This window comes from Tenebrio molitor, chromosome 1 (genome assembly GCF_963966145.1).
Source record: "Tenebrio molitor chromosome 1, icTenMoli1.1, whole genome shotgun sequence".
NCBI lineage: Eukaryota > Metazoa > Arthropoda > Insecta > Coleoptera > Tenebrionidae > Tenebrio > Tenebrio molitor.
Genome location: NC_091046.1, coordinates 16,413,937 through 16,434,511, shown reverse-complemented (window position 1 = coordinate 16,434,511; position 20,575 = coordinate 16,413,937). Strand labels below are relative to the sequence as shown.

Genomic DNA, 20,575 nt, shown 5'->3' with positions numbered 1-20,575 from the left:
CATGGGCAATGTTATCACGTTATCAGAATGCATCTGCAGCGTCCAGAGAGTATTGCAGAGCGATTTCCGGAAAGACACCATTCTGGGCCAGGTTAGTTATTAATCTAGTACAGCGGAGAAATGGACAGGACCGGACTTAAAATTTTAGAAAACAATAAAAATATACAATCAATTATCTCCGTTAATACAAACATTTTACTAAGAAGATTTAGGCTAAAATTCTTAAGAATAATGTGTAGTACCTCGTGTTACAAGGAACGCGTAACTTCGAGAACACCCTGTATAAACAATATAATTTATTTTATCAGAAAAATAGTCTGTTATAATAATTTAGTTAATTATCATGCAGTTTATTCATGAATAGAATTCAACAAGAAATTGTTCTAATATACTTTCTAAATAAAAATAAAATGTAATGTTATCCATTAGAAAGATTTATTCGTAAATAAATTGAAAATAAAAAGAATAAGTAGTAACTTAATGATAAAAGTTTTATCGCATTGAGACTTCCAAGAATAATGAAATTTGGAAACGGGGAATTTTGATCACATCACAAGGATACAACATACAACTTCTTCAGTCAAGTTTCTTGACCACAGATCTTGACAGACGGTTCGTAATATTGTTTAACAGTTTTGAGCACCAATATTTTTATATTCAGCACATTTTTGTTGTGTAAACTGACATTTGCTCCTAGCCGGTGATTTGTAGTAAGTAGTGCAATGATGATTTGGTGAAACCAGTTTGTCTAACTGCAAGGTCAAGAGTTTTATAATTTGTGTAGAACCCCAGATTAACGGTTATCCGAGTGTAAATTCACTTGGTAACTTACTGTTAGTTTCAATATGTTTGCTAAAGCAATAATATTGTTTCTTATATTAACCACTTTCCAATGTCATGGAGAATTTGTTATACCGGAAGTGACGTTAGAAGCGTACGAACCGAAAGGGTTTAGAGCATCAATTCCAGGTAAGGGTCCAAAAACTACAATAGAGCTATTATTATTATACTAAACATACGAACGATTATTAATTTTGTTGACAATAATTATATCCACGCAAATTAATAATTAATATAGGCAACCATCTATATAGGAAACAATAGACGTAGGCATATCGGGACATTTTTATAACTCTGAACATACTATCCGTTTATGAAACTCCCGCACTGTCAGTGTCAAATTTTTTACTTTTTTTTTTAAGTGTACCTATGGTGACATACATTTTCAGTTGCCTGTACACAAAATCTAGTTATAAAAACGTCAACAAGAAAAGTTTGGTTATGTTAATGGAGTTAATTCTCTTCTTTGGAAACAATAATTAACAATACCGTGCTTCTCTCTAACCGTTAACAGTACCCTCGTGTCAAAAATAAATTACTCCCTAGGATTTAGGGATATTCGTTACTAGGTTGCCATAAATTTGGTCAGGTTGGAGGCTATGTGGTTTCTGGTGACAAACAAAAGATATCCCAAAAATGTAAGGCAGCAAGTTAATTGTAACAGTTGCAAATGACTAAGTGATAGATGATTTTTCGTTTCACAATCAATTTTGGTTACTGGCGGCATATTTATTTGGATTTAATCTCTCAATTCAAAGTAACCAACCTTAGGCATTCAAAATTACTTTCCTTCCTTCCCTAAAAGTTCGAATTCTAGGGAGTGATTTATTTTTGACACGAGAATATTCTTTTACGTTTCATATCTTCTTCTTGTTCAGCCATTTCGTGTAAGTAATACTTTGAACGAAAGGAAGCGAACTTATTAAACCTAACTTAAAATTTGAAATTTCAAATTTTTGCGCCAACGTTAAAGTAAAAATTACTAGTCTCAGAACGGCAGTGCGGCAACTTGCAAACACTTTGACAGTGCGGGAGTTTAGTAAATGGATTAGTAGTCCATACTTATTTCCTATGTTCAATTTAAAAAAATACAGATCAATGCATTGTGAGTTGCTATGCAACCAACTATACCGAACACCAGAGATTTGAAATAAAGTTAAAAATTGTTCCAATTGATGGAATTGGTCTATCATGTGTTGCATTGGAAATGTCACGCACATTTCTAATGCTCTGATTGGCATAGAATAACTGCATTATGTGTATTTCTTCTTCAAATAACTTGACCATTTTATTAAACTGTCAAGTACTTATTTTCGTTACCTTGGTTACGTGATTACATACATGCATTGACCTGTGTTTTTTAAAACTGAACATAGGGAATAAGTATGGGCTATGTTCAATGTTAAAAAAATGTCCCGGTATATCAAGGGCTTTCAGCTCATCAATAAGAATGGTGTCTGGTCGATAAGGAAAATATTCCGAAAAAGTGTTTTCACCAGTTTGTAGTTAAGGGTACGTTATCTCTGTTAAGGAGTACAAATGAGGATTTCTGATTTACCAGTCAGTTCGATCCGCCACATTTCCTACAGTAATGGAAAAGTCAAGAGAAGGGTGGTATAAGATAATCCTGATTCGTGATGAAAATGACTTAGACGTTTTTTGCAACTTATTGAATTCTGTGCAAAATTGATCATATGATGCAAAATTTCGATTAGACATTCTTTTAGCGATAACGCATTAGAATTAGACTATGCAATTTAAATGTTGTATAATCTTGTCAAAAATAAATTACTCCCTATGATTTAGGGATATTCGTTACTAGGTTGCCATAAATTTGGTTAGGTTGAAGGCTATGTATAGGCCGTGCCAAACCCAAATAACCACCACCTGTTGAATTCAGTTGGTGAAAACAAAATTACACTAAATGTATAATGGCAATTTTGATATTACTAGGATGCTAGACCAATCAAATCTAAGTACACAACGTTGCCGGTTGATTTTCTGGGTAAAATGCAGTGTTGGTGGTTATTTAGTTTTGGCAAGGACTATAGTTTCTGGTGACAAACAAAAGATATCGTACCCGTAAGGCAGCGAATTCTTTGTAACAGTTGCATATGGCTCTGTTTGTCGCTAAGTGATAGATGTTTTTTGTTGCACAATAAATTTTGGTTTCTGGCTGCATATTTTATTGGATTTAATCTCTCAATTCATAGTAACCAACCTTAAGCATTCAAAATTACTTTTGAAAATTCTAGTTACACACAACATGAAAAACGTTATTTCAATAAAAGTTGTAATTCTAGGGAGTAATTTATTTTTGACACGAGAGTAGCACAATTGAACCTGCCTATTGCTAAACCCTTAGTTTTAGGTATTTTCAAATTTAGATACATATATGTTTTATTGAAAAAGATAATGTTCATTAAATGATGGCAGAAAAATGCAATTACGCAATTATTGCAATTAGTGCAATTATTATGTATTTGTATTACACCGAAGGAAAGTGTTTCCCTTCTTCCTCCAGATCAAGTGATTTGACAGAGGAGTGGAAATCGTTTAAAAGAGGAAATAACATTGAGCGAGACGCATACGTATGATTTTTTTCCCTCCTTCTTTTTATTTTTTGAAAAGAAAACCCTACAATTAAATTAAACATTCTCAAAATTAGAACTTCAGAGTAAGCACACTTGTTGCGTTTATTAAACATCCAGTGGAACGGCCCGTGCTTACGCACGCAGCAATATACTATTGGGGACACGGAAAACTGGGCAGATGTGTCATTCAGTTGTCAAAATTTCTAAACCATACCTTAGCTACTCATAACCAAGCTTAAGTTAATTTGACAGTTTTTTTGAAAATATCAATCATAACGACAGTAAAGGTGCATTTACATTGACACTTTTTGAAATGACAATAGCAGACTGCCCAGGATTCCATGTCCCTCATTGTACTATGGCGGACAATAAATTTAGGCCGGCAAATTTCTGACATTTCAAAAAAGTCAATGCAAGCGACCATTTATTGTCATTATGACTGATGTGTTAGTTTGTCAAACTGAAGGTTTTCAAGCTGTTTGATGTTTCCTTCGCCCTTTTCGTAACTTACAAATCATGACGCACTACCATAACTGATTTGTAGTACGCACTTCTCTCTGGTGCACGCTTCTTGGCCTTCTTTTCGCAATTTTAATTTTGATTATCACTGTCACGATGACAAGAATGACAAAAATCGAAAAGGGGTTAGTTGAACATAATGCCAGCTTCACATTTTGATGTCAAGCCAACGACAGGCCGGACAATAAATTTAGGCCGGCCTGTCATTGGCTTGACATTGGGAAAAGAAGCGTGCACCAGAGAGAAGTCCGTACTACAAATCAGTTACGGTAGTGCGTCATGATCTGTAAGTTACGAAAAGGGCTAAGGAAACGCCAAACAGCTTGAAAAACTTCAGTTTGACAAACTAAGACATCAGTCATAGATCGCTCATAATGACAATAAATGGTCGCTTGCATTGACTTTTTTGAAATGTCAGAAATTTGCCGGCCTAAATTTATTGTCCGCCATAGTACGCTTTCGGTCTTTGGGAAACTTTCATAAAAAAGTCAAAACGAGCATTTCACGTGTCTACCATTTTTGCTCAATAAAGTAAATTTTCTGTTCATTATGGATGAAGAAAAGTTAATTTTGGAAGTGAAAAAGTATGAAGAAATTTATAATAAGTACTGGTGACAAACATTACAATAGGGAGTGGGAGATAAGAGGAAATAATTATTTCGTTAATGGGATGTAACCAAAATTTTCTGATCTTTTTTTTTAATTCCTCTTCATCCGCTAATAACGCCGCTACGATCTTAACATCGTCTGTAGAGGTCGACATTTTTTAAATGAGTTAAAACAAGGCTATCATTAAAATAAAAACTTCACAACTCGATTCACCTGCACGAAGGTACGAACAAGTGGGCACATAAGGATTCGATTCGGTTCGGTCTAGAATTTTCGGTTCGATTCGGCTTTAGTGGGGCTGACAACATTAAGTCGTCAGCATCAAAATGACAAGTCTTGTAATAGCAGAAAGTGAGGTTACGAATACTTAAGGGCCACTTCACAGCTCAACTCAATGGAATGACAAGTGACGGCCAAAATTCCGTGGCCGTAATTGTATTAGGATTTCAACGAAATAAAACTGACAAAAATAGTGAGAGAAAATGACCATGCTTTCAGTTAATTGGCCGGGAGGATGAACGTTTTTTTGTTCGACGAGCCCCCTTAAAGGCTCCAAATCGCTTAAAGTCTTTAAAATTAGCTTGACGTTTCGTTTTGACAAGTTGTGACATTTATCAAAACCTGCTCACACAGGAGAAATTTCTCAAATTCTGACAGTGTTGAACAAAAAAATAGGTATGTATTCGGTCTTGGTGCCACAGAAAATAACGCGGCATTTAGCTGCACGGACATACACCATGCGTTTTCCTAACGGAAGGCATCCCAGTGTGAATGTTATTAGCAAGGCGGTCTCAAGTTATATCCTGTTCACGTTGGATTGAACATCAGTGGTGCAAATCGTACACATTTGGCATTAACTTTCATATGAGTTGTCATATTAACAGGTCAGGTCATTTGCACCACTCATGTTCATTCCAACGTGAACAGATATTAAAGGCCAGGACACTGGCTATGTTGCCACATTCCCTGGTAGGCCATTCCATGACCTACGATGTTCTTAAAAATTTTGAAACTAATTCGTTATTTAAAATAAATTTTGACAAGTCCTTGGTCAAATTCGTCAAATTGAATTAAAAATGTAAAAATTTAAGTGTTGCGTACAAAATTCCAACTCAAATTATGCGTCTTCTTCTTCAAATTACGTACCTACCTGTATTTAAGTTTTCATCAAATGAGGAAACGAAGCCAATTTGGAAAGAGATTTTAAAAATCGAAGAGTGAAGAATTCGCAAAAGCAGCCATGCCTGTGCTAAATATTTTAAGGAAACAGATATCAACCCGGTACAAACAACTTCTAATTACGAAGAAATTACACTTTAGGAAGAAATAATCAAAATTAGTAATGACGACACAATCACTGGGGAAAACCTTTTGGCTTCAAAAACGAATATTGAATGAGACTGGGAAGCAAGTTCCAAGAAATGGGGTGGGATTTAGGCAATGGGGAGAACAAAATTGAAAAATTGTTATATGTACATATTTACGTTGGAAATGGAAATGCCCACCTCGCGTTACTTTATAATCAAACAGTTTCAATAGTCCGGAACATAGCAGAGCACCCAAAATATTATCAGTAATGAGCACTGTTATTTTTTCTGTCTCCAAGGTGGTTTTGAACAATGTATTACAATGTGATAACGCATTTTTGAACTGTCGTAAAATTAGATAACTGATATTTGATAAATGCATATACAATGACAGGTTTAGTGAATTTTGAATTTTTTCACTAAATGTTGGTGAAGGAATGTTGCCAGACTGTGGTAGGCCATTGCATAGCATACTACCTCTGGTCAGTGTCATGGCCTGGTAAATGAAGATTGCCTTGTTATTAGGCGTTTTGACTGGGTCGGCCGGAATTAGTTCACTAAATCGCAACTCTACTCCACGTGGCGGTACAAGCGGCAACTCCTCAAGGTTGCAAACTCTTCTTTTTTCTTCTGCTTAAAACTAATGCTTCAGATAATATGTTGCTGTTATCATCTTTTCATATGATATTTTTTCAAAGAAATGGAAACAAGTCTTAATATGCCTGTTCACTTGTGTCGAAGGACCAAAATTGATAGTCGTGTATTGAGTAACTAACAATTTATTGAATAATATAAAACAAGAAAGTGTTTGTATTGAGACGTGTCTTGTCTCGAGAGTTAAGTCGACCTTGAGTCGTTCTTGAGTCGTTCTCTCGTCCAGGGTTGATGTCCCCACCCCTTCGATAGAGGGGGTGTTGCAAAAGTGGTTGGACGAAGTTCCAACAATGCCCCATATTTGGCCTGTAAGATGCATTGGTAAAATCTTATACCTAAGTTAACTAGCGACAATTGCTGACGTCTGATCACAATCATGTTATGATATCATACTGAACTTTTTTTTTCTTAGCGTTTCCATGCCTTTTTCGTGAATTTTCTTATTTAAGTAAAGCAAAAGATAATCTTTGAGAGATAACTAATAATAATTATTATTATTTCTGAAAAAATTAATACCACCATTTTATGCTTCTTTTTGTCTGTTGCATCTTTCATAAATCGCTCCAGTTTGTTTACAGTTTGATATTGAACATGTTTTGTTCATAAGTAGCCAACAAAGGCGGTACCAGTCCAAGAGAGACCTGTCATCTCAAATTCTTGGTGCGATATTGTATACCTACCAGTTGCGGGCAGGTGGAATGCCAAAATCTGTATTTCATGAACTTTTATATTCGGTTCTTTAGTAGGTATTGCATGTCTCCAGAGTACTTACAAAAATTAGATAATGATAGTAAATGAAGAACTTTTGTTAACGGGATTCCCAATTCGATAAATTTAAAAACGACTTATCGTTTGGGTTGGAAATGTTGATGAGTGTATCTTTGCAGCGCAGCGTAACTCACTTATTTATAGTTCAAGGGCTAGTTTGCTACTACTTCTGGTAAGGCCAAATCTCCCTTGTTGGGAAATTTGTGGTCGTTTTTGAATGGAAGAGTCGTGGATCGGAAACATGCCGATATTATGAACCGCGACAGTAGACTGTAACCGTTTTACATTAAACTAATAATTAAATATTGTTAAGCCCAAAACAAGAAAAAAGAAATCGCTCAGACAAGTCGATTTTATTTCGAAAAATGTCACCTGGCGACGTGCAACTTGTTTAAACGACGTCATTGATTTTTGCACAATGACGTCATCAATAATTTTTTGAAATGACAACTCCCACTTCGCTATCGCGTGGTGCTCTTAAATTCGTCGCACGTGCTTTCAAGGCTTCCTTATATAGTTGAATTTTTTTAATAAACAATTGTCAAAACGTTGTCTTGTTGGTATGAGCCAAACTGTGATTTTCATGATAATACGATTGGTCACATTGAGTGTCAACATTTTTTTATGTAACTGAGCCTGTGCCCTAACGAGCGAGAGTTTATTTCAAATTCGAAAAGGTTTGTCCTGATTTCTCATTAAATTTGTTTTGAAAATGAATTCACGGAAGAAAGGTACGGGAACTGAAGTGAACATAACCTTAACCATGATTTGGTGTCAAATTGTTATACAGCTGATCCATATGTCCAAATTTTAGGGTGGTACAGTATGGTTTTTTACTTCATTTTGACACTGACAATTGTTTATTAAAAAAATTTCACTATACACTTGTATCATAATACCTATACTATTTTTTAGAATTTGCGTTTATAATACGTCTATAAACGTCAGTCAGTAGGAGTCGTTTATGGATTTATAAAAGTATGCTGTACTTTAATGAATTTTTTTTCAATATTTCAGTGTATTACACCAAAAAACTTCCAATATTAATGTTCAAACTCTACTTTTTAACATCTGTTGCAGATGTAGTTGCATCCGTTACCTTGAATTACGCGACAATTGCCGATGAGTGATTAGTGATTACTGATTACGAAGATAATCTTTAAAATGTTGTCACGACTATGTTCGAAAAGAGCTATTTATCGACTTTTTAATTATGGTGTATGCAGGAACAGACTCACACCATGTATGTCCATATCGGATTTGATTTCAGTTGAGATCCTGCTTTTTTTTACAAAATACTTTATTACTCCAAGGTGCTCAAAGTTGGTCATGGTTAGAAATTTAGTTAGTGTACCGCCTTTATTATGTTATGCACAGTAATGTCTTTCAGATAATGATATTTAAACTATAAAGTGCTGATACTTAAAAAATTAGGATTCACAAAAGAAATACTTTTACTCGAAGAGAACTCTGATAATTTATTTTTTATTATACCTGAATCATAATCCCTGTTTTTGACACTGACCCCCAATTTCATAATTAGCGTAAAGTTACTTTAACATTAAATTTTACCATTTACCATAGAAACATATTGTAATGATTTGAATACATTACTTTTTCCGCCAAATATTCGAACCTGCGCAAAACGGTAACAAATGTGGTCGTGATCGTCATCGAATCGGAGGAGCCCTACGTTGTGTCTTTCTTTTGGGCGGAAAAAGGTTCGGAATGCAAACGGTGAGGGTTCCAGTTGGAAGAGTGCCGTGAAATAAAAACACACATGTGAGGGGCGCAAATACCTTTTATTGAAAAATGCCTGTGATAGTGATAACGTTGATTTTCGACGAACAAATGAAATGGATCCAAAATCAACGGGGGCCAAGTATAACAAAGTACAGAAAATTAACTAGCTGAGGCCATTACAAAGCACAAACAACAAGATTAATACAGCAACATTTAAAACAAACACAACGGGTAAATCACAACAACAATGACAAGTTAAAAGTTGCAACAAAAAAACACTAGTAGCAAATTCATAATGCAGTTATCACAGACAGGGACGGATAACAACCCTCTCCAAAACCGTATCCCAGGTATTACTCATATTTACAATTTGTTATGACAATTCCAAGTTTAATTAGTTACTACGCGGTCAAGGTACGCCGACGGGAGCTTAGAGCTGGAGGTAACAAACTCTCGGCCGAGAGGGGACTCAGAAGAATAATCTGATAATCTGAATCGGCTTGAGACCAGCGACGTTTCTAGATACTCGGGTTAGTAATGAACGTCGGGCTATTCACCGACCAAGAAAGAGTGACAGAGCGGCTCGGGGTTGTAATCCCAAGCCGCTTCGAGCAGAGCTTGCTCCGCCTTCCCCAACCAACCGTTTACCGACAAAACCTAAGATCTCTAGAACCGCGACGGAGGTTTCACGTCAGCATCCCAGAGCCGCATCGAGCAGGGCTTAGGTCCGCCTCCGCTAACGGCCATAACTTAACCGTGGCCTCTACAGAAATTTACTAACAACCCCACGACTTCCTGATTGTCACCTAACTCCCATAGTGGCGCACTTACAACATGTTACTTTAACTCTTCCGAAATCTAGCGGTGCTTAACAACAACATAAAGAAAACCCGAGTTTAATTCAATCGAACAAAGCGTAACATTAAACGATGCGAAAAATTCAACAAACCACAACGGAACATTAAACAATGATAAAATAAACAAAACAGAGCGCAACATTAAAACAATGATTCAATAAAAGAGAACTAAGCGCAAAGTTAAATAACGATAAAATAGAACCACTTTAAATGGCACAAATATCAGTAAACAACATAAATCACGAATACAATAATCGCTGGTAATCTTAAACAAAAAAGAAAATGGCGGTTCGAGTGCCATTAGAAAATGTTAGTGAAGAAGAAAAACGAAATGGACGCACGCGGTTCGGACGACGGCTCCGACTTTTCGAAATTATCAGATTGCTAAAAAAATGAACCTCCCGGGGGAAAGATAACGCTTAAAATTAACAAATGGGCGCTTCTTAAAGAAACAGCATGCAACAAAATGAAATCTACAACATACCCTTACCACGGGGTCCTGGTCCCAAAAACAAAACACAAAAAAAAAGGCAACGAAAGTGGGATAAATTACCCAGGTGAATTAAAACGTCGAATTCCTCACGGGGACACAAAATATCTACTCGGGACGGTAGTGTAATCGGTTCAGATGTAACTTACAAACTTGAGAAACTGGATCGCCCTTCGCAAGGTGTGTTCGTTTCGAAAAACCAAACAAAAGTGACCTACCCCCCTTCAACCACGCGCGCGCGAGACCGCCTCACCCCCGCTATACAGGGTGATTCAAAACGAACGCACCAACTACAAGCAGTTGTACAGAATAGAGTGAGAACAACTTAAAAAAATTGAAAAAAGCTTTTTTCCCACCTTCAATTAAAAGTTACAGGGTGTTAAAGATAGAAAATTTTAACCAAAAATGATTTGGAAAAAAAAATTTTGTTGTTCCAATTATTTTAGACAGAGTATTCATTCAATTCCAATACCATTCACTAATTAAATTATTTTTCTTTTAGTCCATTTGATTTTTTAAAATCCGAAATTTAAAATTTTTGTTACACAATTTTTGATTAAATCTTAGTCAATTAATCATATGCTTTTAAATATCAACAAAAGAAATCAAAACCTAGAGAAATAAGAAAAAACAAAAAAGCATCAGGGGAATATTTGTATTTTTTTTTTACTTTCCTCTAACTCTACTTTATACGATTATAAGCAGTTGGTGCGGTCGTTTTGATACAGCCTGTATTTCCGCTTTCCGCGTTGCCAACTCGCCAAGATTACCAACCCCATCCCTTAGTTCCTAGTCTACCCGCTAGTACCTTCCCATTTGGCGCGCTCTGGTGGCGGTACCGGGAATTAAAAATTTTAAATTTTAAACTGGGTCACTACAATATTGTTGAAACAATCCATTAAAGTCACGTTAAGATAAAGTTTATTAGGAAACTGGCCCTAAAATGTATGCGAAAAAGGGCCTTTAAAACACTAAAGCTTTAAGGGTTGCTTAGGTAACAATAAATTCACCTACATTTTGAACAATGATAAATAGATATTTATACACAATTTATGATAGCAACGAAACAACAACAATTGACCATTTCTATATCAACGATTAATGACACAATTACTTAGGAAAAGGTATTTCAATTTATTTTTTTTTGTTATAATTTTCAGATTGTAGTGCAGGTATAATAAAAAATAGCGTATGGTACACGTTTATAACGGCCTTTAAAGCACTTGCGACGTTAAATGCACTCCGCTACGCGTCGTGCTCTTAAACTCGTCGCGCGTGCTTTAAAGGCTTCCTTATAAACTTGTATCATAATATGTATACTATTCGTAGAGGGATATGGAGGGAGCACTGCCTATGCTGGCAATGTAAAGAAAGCGGCACGTCGCCAGACCTGTGCGGAGACCTTATGATGCCTTTTAAAATGACCGCCAGTACTTCGGGAAATTTCGTGACAAGGGTCATTGGGCGTCAGATGCTTCATAGGCGTCGGTGTTCCGTCATTTTACTGGGATTTGGTTTTTTACACGTGAACCGATTGGTGAATTGTTTTTGTATTTTTTCACTTGTATAACTCTGATCTGTTTTTATTTTGAACTAAATATTTACCGTGGTCTTCCTACAATTCCTACAAAAATTGTCCCCAGAAAAAAAGTTAAAGGGACGCCACTGGAAAGATGAAATATCTGCGTTAACTTCGGTTTCTCTCGGCTCATCTGGAGACCTTTTATATTATTAGGTCTACAGAAAAGCGCGGTCGTAACCACTTTTTTGAAGAGTGCTCCCTCCATATCCCTCTACGATACTATTAAATAATAATATGTTACACTTTTAGCCTTAAATGGAATACAGATGTTTGCTTTTCATGGGAATATAAACAAACCAATATCGCAGGTTGATCCTGGAGAGTACAGTCAAGATTATACTTCTCCAACTGGTAATACGTGGTCTTATTTTAACAAAGACTTGAAGCTAAAAGCCGGGGATGTAATTCATTACTGGGTATTTATCCAATTTTTAAAATTAGGATATAGAAAAGACAATCAAGTGTGGAACGTAACAGGTTATTAATGTGAAAACTTATTTATTGGAATAATTAGAATCTTGCTTTCCTCCTAGAACTGGTGCAGTTAAAAAACTCATCCTGTGAGACAAGTCCTACAACAGTTAGAGGAAGATCTGTGATTTGTAAAAATAGCATTATTTTTGAAGAAAATTTCAACGGGGAAGGAATTGACACCAAGAAATGGCTTATCGAACAATATATTCCCACGTATACCAGCCTGGTAATTAAGGATTTTTTAAATCTGATGTTTATAATAACAAAATTATCATTTCAATTTAAAACAGAGTAACCCCTCGTTTCCAATCACTTATAATTATAAATTATAATTACGAATTATAATTAACAAAGTTTGGTCCATAGTTGTGAATGACGGTGTGCACAATAAAATTAAAATTAAAACATTATACTTAACAAATTGTGCTTCATTTGTCTTTAAACTCAAATCTGTCAGGTCGGTTTTTTGCCAAATGGACGCATTCGATGAAAAATTGGCGACAATTAGTTTCAATATCCATTACGCTTACCTTCGTGGCACCTTCTGTATAATTTTCTAAGTATAATTTATAATTATAATTTCTTAAGTGATTGGAAACAAAGGGCAATAATGACACTTAATTATAATTTTCATTGCAACTGCAAATGCGTTTTATTTGATTGATGTGCTTTATGTTCCAGGATTATGAATTTGTTTCTTATCAAAATGACCCAACTGTATGTTTTTTAAATGACAATAAACTATTTATAAAACCAAAATATGCACAAAGTGAAGCCGAAGTAAATGGTGAACTAGATTTTAGAAACAGGTAAATTAACAATTTAATTTCTCTTATTGAAAACAATACCATTATAGTTGATTAAGTTATCAAGGGTGTTATAATGTTGATAACGCGCGAGGTCGGCAGAGTGAAACCCGAGGGCCTCCGGTCCGAGGGGAGTACCCGTGGTTTAATGTCCGACTGCTTTCGTGTGTTTGGATTGACAATGATTTGATTAATTTATACCTATCAGTCAAAATTTGGTCGTAACTAAGCAACGAGGACCTTATAACGCCCTAGAGCCTGTTATTTGAAGATAATGCCCTAGGGGATTATTTCTCTAATAACGTATCAGAAAACTGTGTCATTATCGTTCATTAACAACACAGTAGGACATTAATAAACTTAAAAGTATGCACCTATTGTGTCTTAACACTGTGCGTTGTTTTAAGAAGAACGTTTTAGAAATCTTCTAATATGTTATTTGAGACATTCATTTTTAGTTAAAATGTTTTAATTATTGTCTCTATTGAGACATACCTACTCGTATAATTAGTTATACAAAAATTGTATTTTGCCTTTAGAAATCTATTGTAATATTTTACTAAAACTATGTAGACCGTAACATTTTCAATATGCAAAAACTTTGTGAAAGTAGTGTTTTGATGCACGCAGAAATCAAAATTCTACACTCACTATTCACTTTATTATTACACTGAATCCACTAATGTTGTAAAAATTTTGAGCTTAGTTTTTTGCATAAGTATGTCCTATTTTTCAAATTAAATGTTTAAAATATATATTTTGCAGATGTACTAGGAAAACAGATGAAGAATGTTATAAAAAACGAGAAATTTATTTCATAATTCCACCTGTGACTTCTGGAAGACTTGTTTCTGATTTTCGATTTAAATATGGTAAAGTTGAAATTAGGGCGAAGTTACCTGCAGGGGACTGGATATATCCACGTAAGTAGGTATTATTTTTTTACAAAAATGCTAATAGTACACTGCGCCAAAAAATTGTCGGAACACATCGAATTTCGAAAATATTGTTTATATACGAGCACTTTTTGCACTAAAAATCGTTGTCAAAGTTGACGTTTAGTGAATTGACGGAATCGTGCCATAAAACTTTTAGTGCACGCTTTTATGGCACACAACTGTCAGAATACAGCAATACAATTTGTTGGAAACATTGTTTAGATTTAGAAGTAGGTTGCTAAACGACGTGGTTCTCAAACGACTTTTTAAATGTATCTAGTGTTTAAGAATACTTGGGAGGATTGGGGCAATTATTTTGCTTTCCAAGAAAAATTGTGGAATTCCATATTCATTTTTGCCTAGTTTAAACCACGACTGTCCACAGAATCGAAATTGTTCAGAAAATCGAAAGGCAGTTTTTTAATTTATAATCCTAACGAAATACGAATTTTACAAAACATTAAAATAAGATGTTAGTTTTTTCCCACAAATTTGTTTTCCTCTAAACTTTTCTCCACTGATGATTTCGATATTTACGTAAAGTTAATACATACCGGGTGTAGAATTGGTTTACGAGACATAGGATTTTCATATTTATAATACCACGAGTAGTCCAAATTATGTCGATTATTTTTCAAACTGGTCACGAATTATCAATTGTGCTTGGGAATGAATCCACGAGTACGTCAGCACGAGTGAGATTACCAAGCACAATTGAATAAGTGAAACCAGTTTGAAAAATAGTCTACATAATTTGGACTACGAGTTGTATTCGGAAGACTATTCCATGAACCAACTTTGGCAATTTGGCAGCAAATCGGAAGAAGAAATTAACGCAGAAATCGAAGAAAATGTTTCCAACAACACAAAAAACACACGTAAGCCATTTGGAAGCAATTCTCAAGGCTGCATTCATTTGTTAAAAATATTCGCTGCGATCACTAGTGGTATTACCGATACAATTGAGCATTAACAAAATCGAGCGGCTACTTTAATTAATAACTGACCTACGCATCTCTGCCTACGCCAACCCAACCTCCGATAAACAGATCCTTTTTTGTCATACAAAAAGTGTATGAAGAGCGAGAGTTCGCTTTTTTTACTATTGCTTTTATTATTTCTACAATGAAACCAAAACAGTGCCGCGTCCACAATTTACTGTCTAAATTGGCATGCCATTTGTTCACGTATAATTTTAATTACGTTTTTCAAAAAACGCATATTTTTCCATTGATGCGAGAGTATTCAGTACCTACTTACGTGTTGAAATATTTCCGTGTATTTTGATTACAGGCTGTGTCGTGCATTTGTGTCATCTGTCATCTGTCAAACAGTTTTTGAATTATGGTTTAGAGTACAGACCACAAAATGTATATACTATCCGTTTATTGAACTCCCGCACTGTCAGTGCCAAGTTTTTGATTTTTTTTTTTTGAAGTGTATGTATGGTGAGATACCTTTTCAGTTGCCTGTACACAAAATCTAGTTATAAAAACGTCAACAAGAAAAGTTTGGTTATGTTAATGGAGTAATTCTCTTCTTACCAAACAATAATTAACAATACCCTTCTTCTCTCTGACTGTTAACAGTATTCTTTTACATTTCATATCTTCTTCTTGTTCAGCAATTTCGTGTAAGTAATACTTGAATGAAAGAAAGCGAATTTATTAAACTTAACTTCAAATTTGAAATTTCAAATTTTTGCACCAAAAAATTACTAGTCTCAGAACGGCAACTTGCAATTTGCAAACACTTTGACAGTGCGGGAGTTTAGTAAATGGATAATACATATGATAGAAGCCTATTTTCGAACTGGTACGCAATTTATTAATGGAAGTTGTTAATGACGTTCGTCAAACATATGGAACAAGATCTTACAGCCTACAAAACACACGAAATTAGTTGAGACGGATGTTTTCCAATCCATAACCATCTTTGACCAAGATAAATTTTGATATCCCGGTACTATGGCGGACAAAAAATTTTGAACGACTTGTTATTCCTTTGACATATAAATGTAAAACTGGCTTTATGGTCAACTAACCTCATTTTTTATTTTTGCCTCTCTTGTCATGTCACCAGTGACAGATTAGTCAATCATAGATTAACACAAAAATTTTGGTGTGCCTACGTCTGCTCACCAATGGTGAACGTGGATGAATCTTAATCGTTTCGTCTTTGCCGTCGAAATTGCGAAAGTCGCTGCAGCCCGTAGGCTATCGAGTGGTGTAGAATGTAGATACGTACAGTCGATGGACAAATCAAACTGGGACAAAAATGACAATCACATAAGTCAAAATTTACAAATTTGCATCGTTTAATTACAGCTTTATCACAAATAGGTTAACTTTGGTATGACATATTATATAGACACTGACAAATATATTGACAATTCAATGGTCTGATTTACATAGATTAAATTTTAAGTGTCCCAGTTTTATTTGTCTACCGACCGTACCTATCTAGTTCTTAGAGGTTTAGCATCAACACAAAATCAGGAATGTCTTCATCATAGATGAAACCAAATTTAGTTCTATTTACGTCAACACAGAACGACCCAACAGGTTGTACTTTGGTACGCAAATATCAAAAAATTCAAACTACAGATCAATCCACAATACTAACAAATTATAACATTTATTTATTAAACTTAAAATTAAAAGTTTAAAATAAAAAAAAAAAACTTTACAACTAAAACTGAAGAAGTCAATATTTGATCATTGCTCCATTTTGTTGTACAACCAAGAGCAATCTATTCCTCATGGACAGGCACAGATTTCGGTGATAGTTCACCGTCCAGTGTGTTCCCACTTCCGCATATTGGCATGGATAGTAAGTACCCTTCGATAACCCTAAATTCGTCGAAATTTGCCCATACGACATACCCCTCTGGTGAAGGGTTACTATTTTGGCTTTAGTAAATTCAGATACGGCTGGCATTGTATCACTAAATTATTATTATAAACTTGAGAGACGTTTACTTCAAACCGTCATAGTACAAAACGAAGTGATGGAATTGAACAATCAAGCCACCGAGAACTGAAAGACCTTTCAAGTGATGTACCTATCACAAAACCTCCTTTTGCTATTTTGAAATTTCAAATTTGATTGTACTGCCAGCTTCAAGTTTAAGCAGTAACCATACATGTATAGTTTGTCTCAATTTTAAATTTCCACCACCTGTTGAATTACGTTGGCAAAATAAAAATATTTCTAAATTGGGGATTCTTATAACCAAAGTTGGCAATATAATTATTTTATAAACATGATTCGAAAACATTAAAATTAGTTCATAAGTTTATTTTGCTTTTAGAATTTGATTTTCTACCTACTTACTTGCTGCATTTTAGAAAAGGTTTACGTTCTTTTCCTTTATTCTGTAATTAAAATGGGCGGAAATATTTTAAGCTGTAAATGACCAAGACATTTGAAGATGAATTCCACTGGCTGAAATTGCGTATTTAAAAATTCAAAATTCCCCTCACTCCGGCCCGTGGTCGACTCAAACGAAAGTGAAATGGTAAAAAAGCCATAACGAAACCGATCAGTTAGTTCTTCTACCGAATTCATCTGTATCGTATTTATTTAAATCCGAAGATCTTGGCGGCTAAAGTGTTGCACCGTTTTGTCCAATTCACCTTTCAGGGTAGTTTTGGTTCAACCGAACCACTGCGTAACTTGGCGAGCATAGTGTGGTGGGCGCGCCGCGCCGTCTTGCATGATGTCTAAGGGCACTTCGTCCAGCAACTCGGGCAAAGTATCACTCAAAAATCGAAGGTATTCTTCACCATTTAAACGATTCGGCAAGAAATGTTTTCCAAAACCCGTTAACGCCTGAATTATTTTTTCTTTTTAAAATATTTTTTTTGTACTGTTATTGTTAAATTAAGTTATCTCTTTAATGAAAAAAAATTCGTCATTCGTAAAATGATAAGAGAGAATCAAACATTTTTTTATTTTTATCTCCCCACAACAATTATCGCATAATATAATTATGTTTATACATGTAAAATTTGAACTTTAACTTCATTTTTTTTCTGTGTTATCCTTCCGAGAATGGAATTGTATAAAATCCATATGGCACATATCAACATAAGGAGTTACAGTCATTGATTAATTCGCTCTAAAGTATTGTGGTAAACGAGATGGTTCTGCAATGTCTACAGTCAACAAAAATTAACACAAGCAGTGCAAAAATCAATTATCATTCCAATATAGGGTTGAAATCTTCGTAAAGATTAAATTTAGTCTATTTATACCAAATGTTTGCAGACCATTTGCTGTACAGTGAATTTTTTTATCGATGAACCATAGGGATTTACATGGTGTAAACTTTATTTCGTGTTAATGGTTTTTCTACTGCTAATTTCAAAATGATTTTTCGTACACTGGTAGCTTACATAATTTTCTACAGGTTCTGCTGGTTTTTTTTCCAAGAAACACACACAGAATGGCCCCAAAAGGTGAATTTATGGGCAGCAATTTTGCGAGTCCATACTACTGGACCATTGTTATTACGTATCCCACCTCCACCCGGCGGCACGGCAATTTTGCCGGAGTACATACACTATTACGGATAATACTATCAAGTAATAGTGCAGTGCTTATCAACATAATTACCGGCGTCTCGCCTCCACATTTTGACTTTTTCGTGTTTTATGTTCTGTGTCAATGTTAAGGAATTTCCTCACGATATGACATGAGTATAATAATATACCTTTTTGAATTTCAACCACCAATGTGTTCTCTAAGTCCAAAATTTTTAAATTTTTAAAAAGAGATTGCGGTACTATTCCTGTTGCTGAAATTATAAATGGTAAAATCGAAGTTTTTTCTAAACACCAAAGATTTCTCATAGCAACGGAGAGTTCTAAATATTTATAAATTTTTGTATTATATGTCTGTGTTATATTGTGTGAATTTGGAACAGCTATATCTAAAAGATATGCTTGCTTTTGTTGTTTATTTAAAATAATAATGTCTGGTCTGTTATGCTGAATATGAATGTCAGTTAAAACTGTCCGATCAAAATATAATTTGTAATTGTCATTTTCCAAACAACTTTCTGGTTTATAAATATAATGTAGTTGTGTATCCTTTAATAAGTTGAATTTAACTGCTAAATTCATGTGTATAATTTTTGCGAATATATCATGACGTTTTTTATATACGCTTTGAGCTAAAACGGTGCAAGAAGAAATGATGTGTTCAATGGTTTCCCCTTCAGTTCCGCAAATCCTACATTTATCAATGATCGATTGTGAACCGCATAATATGTGTTTTTTATAATTTCTTGTTATATTATTATTATACAGGGTTAACATATATTATCAATTAATAACATAATTACATAAACATTTTTGTTTTACAATACAAAAATTTCCGATAATATTGCGGAATCTGGAAAAGTGCCCCGAATGCTTGCAGCGTTTCCACGTTGAATGGCAAGGGAAATCCTCTCGAAAAGGAATTTCTTTGATTTTGAATCGCCTGATTCCGCGATAAGTCGGTTTCCGATGACATTAATGAAATCGATGGCTTCTTTGCACCAAGGGCCTAAGGTTTCAAATGCTAAACCTTTAAACACGTAGTTTGACGAAATGATTGAACTATATTTGCTATGTTTGCGTTTGCAAGCCATTTCAGCGGCAGAACCTGAGACTTCAGATGATTTCAAAACGTAACTGTCTGCAAGTGTATCTACAACAGTAACGTCCCAAACCAAAGGTTGACCTTTAATCCACGGTACTACTATACAGGGTGTTTTCGAAGTTGAGGTGTTCCTTTTAACCTGTGATAGTATGCGTTGTTCTAAAGAGTTTTAGCCAAAATCACCTTAGTAAAATGTGTACGGCAATGAAGATACAATAAGTTAATTTTTTTGAAATTTCTGAAACCGGTCCTGCTCAAATTTGCGCTGATTTGTTAAAAATTAGAATTGACAAAAAAAAATCAAATGAGCATGGACGTTAATCAAAAATACTGTCCGAGTTGTCATCTAATTAGTCGGAATGGCTTTATCATTACAAAAATAATGACCTTTAAGGTGCATTCAACTCATGCATCGATTGCAATCAAAATCTGTCATTTTTACGTCAATCCGTTCAACACTTGCGATGCGATTGCAATCGATGGTGACCGATGTGCATCGCAGAAATTTTACGATGCAAATCGTGGTAATCATAAATCTGTGATCTCTGCGCTTGCGCATGAATTGAATTTCGCACGTTCTGTGTTTTGCACCTTCCTTGAATATCATCCCCCATTTCCCATTCGGCATTCGGCCCATTCTCACATTCTTGATTCATATTTATTGTATTAACTTTTCTATTAACTATAGAACGTATTAACCTAACCTAAAATAGGGAATCGCAAATCGCAACTGTCAAACAGA

The 20,575-nt window shown here is 34.9% G+C and overlaps 1 protein-coding gene and 2 long non-coding RNA genes across 4 annotated transcripts in view; 2 read left to right on the top strand and 1 right to left on the bottom strand.

Moving 5' to 3' along the window:
• Positions 1-568: 568 nt before the first annotated feature.
• The window catches only part of LOC138122198 (beta-1,3-glucan-binding protein 1-like), a 23,455-nt gene continuing 3,448 nt past the window's right edge, over positions 569-20,575 (top strand). The window contains exons 1-5 of one of the 2 annotated variants that reach the window (XM_069036384.1): positions 569-710; positions 12,213-12,440; positions 12,497-12,663; positions 13,119-13,246; positions 14,009-14,166. In XM_069036384.1, coding sequence (XP_068892485.1) covers positions 12,230-12,440; positions 12,497-12,663; positions 13,119-13,246; positions 14,009-14,166 — 664 coding nt within the window. In that variant the 5' untranslated portion in view covers positions 569-710; positions 12,213-12,229. The other variant, XM_069036383.1, reaches the window with a different exon arrangement.
• LOC138122236 (uncharacterized) lies at positions 976-3,590 on the top strand. The gene is made up of 2 exons (XR_011156390.1): positions 976-2,352; positions 2,402-3,590. It is a non-coding gene; the product is annotated as an uncharacterized lncRNA (long non-coding RNA).
• On the bottom strand, positions 6,412-6,956 carry LOC138122231 (uncharacterized). Its single transcript, XR_011156385.1, has 2 exons — positions 6,818-6,956; positions 6,412-6,591 (listed from the first exon to the last, which is right to left on the bottom strand). It is a non-coding gene; the product is annotated as an uncharacterized lncRNA (long non-coding RNA).